The sequence below is a fragment of the Nansenia antarctica genome (genome assembly GCF_963989245.1).
Source record: "Nansenia antarctica genome assembly, chromosome: 5".
Classification (NCBI taxonomy): Eukaryota; Metazoa; Chordata; class Actinopteri; order Argentiniformes; family Microstomatidae; genus Nansenia; species Nansenia antarctica.
The window spans coordinates 1,832,725-1,840,224 of record NC_137690.1 but is presented as its reverse complement, the minus strand read 5'-3'; the positions used below and the strand labels follow the sequence as shown (position 1 = coordinate 1,840,224).

Sequence of the window (7,500 nt, the reverse complement as noted above, 5' to 3'; positions counted from 1 at the left end):
CAGGACGTTTCAGCCAATCAGGTGCTACACGGCGCCGGGGGGGGCCGCCGCCGCCGAGCCCTTCCTGAATGGCACCAGCTCCAACTACGTAGAGGAGATGTACTACGCCTGGCTGGACGACCCCAAGAGCGTTCACAAAGTAAGGCTTCCTCCTCCTCCTCCCACCTCTGTTCACCTCTGACCTCCGACCTCTTGACCCCCTGGACCACCTCTTGACCATCTTTGACCTCTTGACCATCTTTGACTTCACAAAGTAAGGCTCCCTCCTCTGACCTCCGACCTCTTGACCTCTTGACCCCCTTGACACCACTGAAAGGACACCGGAGAAGAGTGTGGTGGTGGGGGTTGTGGAGGAGGAGGTTGGGTGTAGGGGTGGGGGGTGTGGAGGAGGAGGGGGTGTAGTGGAGGAGGAGGGGGTGTAGTGGAGGAGGAGGGGGTGTAGTGGAGGAGGAGGGGGTGTAGTGGAGGGTGTGCAGAGGGTGGTATGGGGGAGGAGGGTGTGCGATGGAGGAGGGGGTGGGGGTTGTGAAGGAGGGTGTGGAGAGGGTGGTGTGTGTGTGTGTGTGTGTGTGTCTGTGTAGCATGTGTAGCATGTGTAGCATGTTTGTGTAGCAGGTTCCGACTGGTAGTCTCTCACTCAACATGAGACCACAGAGGTCAGTACGGTGGTTCGATCCCCGGCTGGCCACGTGTTGAGATGTCCTCGGGCAAGACACTGAACCCCAAAATGCTCCCAGTGAGCGGGCCGGCGCCTTGCATGGTAGCTTGGCCGCCATCGGTGTGTGGATGTGTGGATGTGTGTGTGTGTGAACGGGTGAACGAGAGGCCGTTGTAAAGCGCTTTGGAATACGAGGCGCTATATAAGTCAGACCAGAGGACACACTCGTGTCCCATGACAGCTAGCCCGCCTGACACACTCATGTCACATGACAGCTAGCCCGCCTGACACACTCATGTCGGCCCACACCACAAGGTCACGTCGCCAGGGCCCCTGCTGGGTATTAATAGCAGCTAGCCAGCTGGAGGGCCGCTGGCCTGTGCTAGCGTAGCCAGTTAGCCTTTAGCCTTTAGCGTGTTCACAGGGCGGCGCTATGGAGCTATCCCCCCCCACCCAACTCCACCCCCCCTCCTGAGGTTGGAGCTGACAGGTGGGTTGTAGAGACCCAGGCAGTAGACACCTATAACCAGTCAGTCAGGCAGGCAGTAGACACCTATAACCAGTCAGTCAGGCAGGCAGGCAGTAGACACCTATAACCAGTCAGTCAGGCAGGCAGACAGTAGACACCTATAACCAGTCAGTCAGGCAGGCAGTAGACACCTATAACCAGTCAGGTAGGCAGTAGACACCTATAACCAGTCAGTCAGGCAGGCAGGCAGTAGACACCTATAACCAGTCAGTCAGGCAGGCAGTAGACACCTATAACCAGTCAGGCAGGCAGGCAGTAGACACCTATAACCAGTCAGTCAGGCAGGCAGTAGACACCTATAACCAGTCAGGCAGGCAGGCAGTAGACACCTATAACCAGTCAGTCAGGCAGACAGTAGACACCTATAACCAGTCAGTCAGGCAGGCAGGCAGTAGACACCTATAACCAGTCAGTCAGGCAGGCAGTAGACACCTATAACCAGTCAGTCAGTCAGACAGTAGACACCTAGAACCAGTCAGTAGACACTCTGTGTGGCAGCAGGCCTCTCAGGAGGCAGGCAGCAAGTACAGAGTTGGGCCTGACACACAGATACACACACAGATACACACACAGATACACACACAGATACACACACAGATACACACACACACACACACACGGTCAGCTGCAGGAGGAAGGGGGTGTGTCTGGGCTGGGGGGGGGGGATGGGGAGGTTAGAGTGGGCCAGGGCTATTAGGAGGGAGAGGGGGAGGGGAAGGAGGAGGAGCGGAGAGGAGAGGAGAGGAGAGGAGGAGAGGAGAGGAGAGGAGAGGAGAGGAGAGGGGGAGGAGGAGGAGAGGAGAGGGGGAGCAGAGGAATGATTCATATTGTATTACTCATTTCCCGTTCCCCAGACTCAGCTACACGCCCTTGTGTGTGTGTGTGTGTGTGTGTGTGTGTGTGTGTGTGTGTGTGTGTGTGTGTGTGGTGTGGGTGTGGGTGTGGGTGTGTCTGTGTGTGTGTGTGTGTTATGTAACGCCTTGATCCTGCCAGGATTGGGTTCCTCCTCTGTCTGAACAGCCCTCATCTTCTCCCCCTACTTACCTAACTAACTACTTACCTAACTAACTACTTACCTAACTAGTCACCTAACTACTTACCTAACTAACTCGTTCCCAAATAACTTCTAATTGTGTTATCAAAACCTGACCTGTGACTTTGTTTATTCATGTCAAAACACGCTTTTTTTTTGTTGCTAAAACTCTCAAATCACTGAGGAACATCTTAATGCTTACACTTCATAACACTTTATAACATGTCTTTATATAACACTCTGACACTTTATAGCAATCTAATAAGCGATCAGAGATAATTACTCTGCCATTACTAAATGTATAGTTACTTTTTTATTTTTTATGAGTGGGGTCCCACTCATATTTTTCTTTTTATTGAGATCGAGACAGGAAGGATGGGTGAGAGAGAGAGAGAGAGAGAGGAGGATAGAGACAGTAGAGATTGACAGGAAGGTTGGGTGAGAGAGAGAGAGAGTAGGATAGAGACAGTAGAGATTGACAGGAAGGATGGGAGAGAGAGTGAGAGAGAAAGAGAGAGAGAGAGAAGGATAGAGACAGTAGAGACTGACAAGAAGGTTGGGAGAGAGAGTGAGAGAGAAAGAGAGAGAGAGAGAGAAGGATAGAGACAGTAGAGACTGACAAGAAGGTTGGGTGAGAGGGAGAGAGAGAGAGAGAGAGGAGGATAGAGACAGTAGAGATTGACAGGAAGGATGGGTGAGAGAGAGAGGAGGATAGAGACAGTAGAGATGGACAAGAAGGATGGGTGAGAGAGAGAGGAGGATAGAGACAGGACAGTAGAGACTGACAAGAAGGTTGGGTGAGAGAGTGGAGGATAGAGACAGTAGAGACTGACAGGAAGGAAGGGTGAGAGAGAGAGAAGGGATGACATGCAGGATATCCGCGGCCGGAATCGAACCGGCAACCCTGTGGTTACCTGGTTGGCGCTTAGTGTGTTACGCCCCTACTGAATGTATGGTTGGGTCTGTCTACGCCCCTACTGAATGTATGGTTGGGTCTGTCTACACCCCTACTGAATGTATGGTTGGGTCTGTCTAGAACTGTTTCCTGCACAGGAGCCCAACCTCCAGGGAGGGACCAGGTGTTCAGGTGTTCAGGTGTCCAGGGAGGGACCAGGTGTCCAGGGAGGGACCAGGTGTTCAGGTGTCCAGGGAGGGACCAGGTGTTCAGGTGACCAGGTGTTCAGGTGTCCAGGGAGGGACCAGGTGTTCAGGTGTCCAGGTGTTCAGGTGTCCAGGGAGGGACCAGGTGTTCAGGTGACCAGGTGTTCAGGTGTCCAGGGAGGGACCAGGTGTTCAGGTGACCAGGTGTTCAGGTGTCCAGGGAGGGACCAGGTGTTCAGGTGACCAGGTGTTCAGGTGTTCAGGTGTCCAGGGAGGGACCAGGTGTTCAGGTGACCAGGTGTTCAGGTGTCCAGGGAGGGACCAGGTGTTCAGGTGTCCAGGTGTTCAGGTGTTCAGGTGTCCAGGTGACCAGGTGTTCAGGTGTCCAGGGAGGGACCAGGTGTTCAGGTGACCAGGTGTTCAGGTGTCCAGGGAGGGACCAGGTGTTCAGGTGTCCAGGGAGGGACCAGGTGACCAGGTGTTCAGGTGTCCAGGGAGGGACCAGGTGTCCAGGGAGGGACCAGGTGTTCAGGTGTCCAGGGAGGGACCAGGTGTTCAGGTGACCAGGTGTTCAGGTGTCCAGGGAGGGACCAGGTGTTCAGGTGACCAGGTGTTCAGGTGTCCAGGGAGGGACCAGGTGTTCAGGTGTCCAGGGAGGGACCAGGTGTTCAGGTGTTCAGGGAGGGACCAGGTGTTCAGGTGACCAGGTGACCAGGTGTCCAGGGAGGGACCAGGTGTTCAGGTGTCCAGGTGTTCAGGTGTCCAGGGAGGGACCAGGTGTCCAGGGAGGGACCAGGTGTCCAGGGAGGGACCAGGTGTTCAGGTGTCTAGGGAGGGACCAGGTGTTCAGGTGACCAGGTGTTCAGGTGTCCAGGGAGGGACCAGGTGTTCAGGTGTCCAGGTGTTCAGGTGTTCAGGTGACCAGGTGTTCAGGTGTCCAGGGAGGGACCAGGTGTTCAGGTGTTCAGGTGTCCAGGTGACCAGGTGTCCAGGGAGGGACCAGGTGTTCAGGTGACCAGGTGTTCAGGTGTTCAGGTGTCCAGGGAGGGACCAGGTGTTCAGGTGTCCAGGGAGGGACCAGGTGTTCAGGTGTTCAGGTGACCAGGTGTTCAGGTGTCCAGGGAGGGACCAGGTGTTCAGGTGTCCACGGAGGGACCAGGTGTTCAGGTGTCCAGGGAGGGACCAGGTGTTCAGGTGTCCAGGGAGGGACCAGGTGTTCAGGTGTTCAGGTGTCTAGGGAGGGACCAGGTGTCCAGGGAGGGACCAGGTGTTCAGGTGACCAGGTGTTCAGGTGTTCAGGGAGGGACCAGGTGTTCAGGTGACCAGGTGTTCAGGTGTTCAGGTGTCCAGGGAGGGACCAGGTGTTCAGGTGTTCAGGTGTCCAGGCAGGGACCAGGTGTTCAGGTGTCCAGGCAGGGACCAAGTGTTCAGGTGTCCAGGGAGGGACCAGGTGTTCAGGTGTTCAGGTGACCAGGTGTTCAGGTGTCCAGGTGTCCAGGTGTCCAGGTGTTCCTCTGCGGTCAGTTCAGGGAGTTGAGGTCCGACCGTGTGACGTCATCATGGTCACATGACCCGGCCTGAAACAGCTTTGAGATGTCTCTCTCTGAGCTCAGCTGCTGCCTGCCCTTAATAAAGGCTTGAACAACGTCACGGTTGCTAGGTAACCCTGCCCATGTCCATCTCTCTGTCCCTGTAGGGTGCCCCCCCCCCCTCTGTGTCGTCGTCGTCGTCGTCCCCCCCCTCCGTCTGTCCCTGACGCCCAGGGCAACAAGCAGTCTGCTTTTCCGAGACAGAGAGAGATCCTCCCCAGCTCTGACACAGTCACACAGCCTCTCCTGTCCTCTCCTCTCCTCTCCTCTCCTCTCCCCTCCTCTCCTCTCCCCTTCCATCCTCTCCCCTCCTCTCCTCTCCTCTTCCATCCTCTCCTCTCCTCTCCTCTCCTCTTCCATCCTCTCCTCTCCTCTCCTCTCCTCTCCTGTCCTCTCCTCTCCTCTCCTCTCCTCTCCCCTTCCATCCTCTCCCCTCCTCTCCTCTCCCTCTCCTCTCCCCTCCTCTCCTCTCCTCTTCCATCCTCTCCTCTCCTCTCCTCTTCCATCCTCTCCTCTCCTCTCCCCTCCTCTCCTCTCCTCTCCTCTCCCTCTCCTCTCCCCTTCCTCTCCTCTCCCCTCCCCTCCTCTCCTCCCCTGTAATAAAATAAAAGTGACAAGAACAGATATGACATAAATAGATAAACATAGGGAGAGGGGAGAGAGTTCCAGAGGGTGGGAGCTGCCACACTGAAGGCTCTGCCCCTGAAGGTCCGTTCATATACGTGTCAGATCATCACAGGTAGTAGCTGCACGTGTGAATACCTCAACACGTCCGCCCCCGACCCTGATGTTTTTAATCACTATGAAGTCAATGACAGGTAATTATTAACTGCATCTGTATTCCACCACTATCCTGCCCGATACGGCGTGTGAGGTCGCAGTGTAAAATGACACGTTTGCAAACACGAGACACACATTTTTGGCATTTAGCATACGCCTTATTCCAAAGCGACTTACACTCAATACATTTGACATTTTGACAATCCACCAGTCGTAGCAGGAAGAGTAATCCAGCTGAGGCCCGGGGCCATTGGCAGTCATCGTGATAGAAGTAGATTTTTCCTTCTGTCACCATCATCTAAATCTAGACTTTTATTTTATTTTATATATATAGACACTGGAGAAACAGAGAAACAGTACAAGGGGGGCAATAGAAGTTTTAGGGGACACAGTAGAGGGGAAAAAGCGGGTGTCTTCAGGAGACGCAGGAGACTGGCGACCCAATTCTGGTAGCCAGTGCAAAGCGACAGGTTGGTGAAACGTTGAAGCCCAATTTATACTTCTGCGTAAAATCTACGGCGTAGCCTGCTTAGGCTCGGAGCCTACGCCGTAGCTTTACCCGCACCTCTCCAAAAATGTAACTACGCGGCACACCTACGCAGACCGTAAGAACTGTGATTGGTCTGCTTGGTAGCACATGATTCCGACATGATTCCGACTCTCTCGTAGGCCAAAATGCGGAAGCCATGACAGAAATGTCATTTACTTTTTCTGTAATTACTTATTACCGTATTTTCCGCACTATAAGGCGCACCGGATTATAAGGCGCACCTTCAATGAATGGCCTATTTTAGAACTGTTTTCATATACAGGGCGCACCGGATTATAAGGCGCATAGAATAGAAGATACTGCAGTCAAACGTTTGACTGGGGTTGCGTTACGCCCAAGCTCCACCTACTGCGTTGCGTCACCTCTCCATCGGTGTTGTGTCAACTTCCCGTTGTCCAAGCTCCACCTGAGCGTTGTCACCGTCAACGTTCTACCTGCTCCACTGTCAAAAATATATATTTTTCCACCTCAAGTATCAGCCGTTCGTCATCCATTTTTGCAACAAGCGTCAAGGACCTGTGGTGATTCACAGCTGACTCGCGTGAATAGCAATTCGCAATAGCTGCGACCACGAGCTATAGAGTAGTTAGCTACAAGCATTTTCAATCTGCTATTATCTCTATTAGTGGATTAACCGCTGTGGTGATTTAACAGCTGATAAAAAATACATCAAGTAGACTACAAACAGAGCAAAACAATAAAACAACACCAGAAAACAACCAATAGGCTATACAATTATAACCAACAACCAATATGTGACAGCTCCTGGTGAAATGTGCAACGTAATTTTTCAGTTTTTACACATGCTTAAACTACAGATTGTAAGCTTTCAAATGATGTGTCATACATTCAAATCAGAGAAAGATTGAACACGACAGGCATATTTGAATGTTGGTTCACCTCAAACACTGAATGGGAGAAAAGTCACTCTGAACGCAGCCACAGCTACGAACGCTGCTAACAAAACACATCGCTACGAAGGTCTCAACTGTATTTTAATAACATCACAACATACTGGGAGAACATCGACATGCTAAAAACACATAACTACACATAATTAGATGAACACACAGTTCTTGCTTTTGAACACGAGCTAAAACGAAAGTATGTTTACAAGTCAACCCTCCCTTACCGGTAGCCTCCGGCAAACGAGAATAATGAATCCAATACACAAATTATAAGTGTTTAGTGATCGTTAAACTGTTGTTTATTATATCGAGTGGGTACTTTAAAACTTCAAGTTGAAAGCACCAAGAAGGA

The 7,500-nt window shown here is 52.4% G+C and overlaps 1 protein-coding gene across 1 annotated transcript in view; it reads left to right on the top strand.

The window, feature by feature from the left end:
• Positions 1-7,500, top strand: part of ogdha (oxoglutarate dehydrogenase a) — a 49,933-nt gene that overhangs the window by 3,193 nt on the left and 39,240 nt on the right. Inside the window, 1 exon segment of the mRNA XM_080532893.1 lies at positions 1-139. This exon segment is cut by the window's left edge and continues 493 nt beyond it. Coding sequence (XP_080389019.1) covers positions 1-139 — 139 coding nt within the window.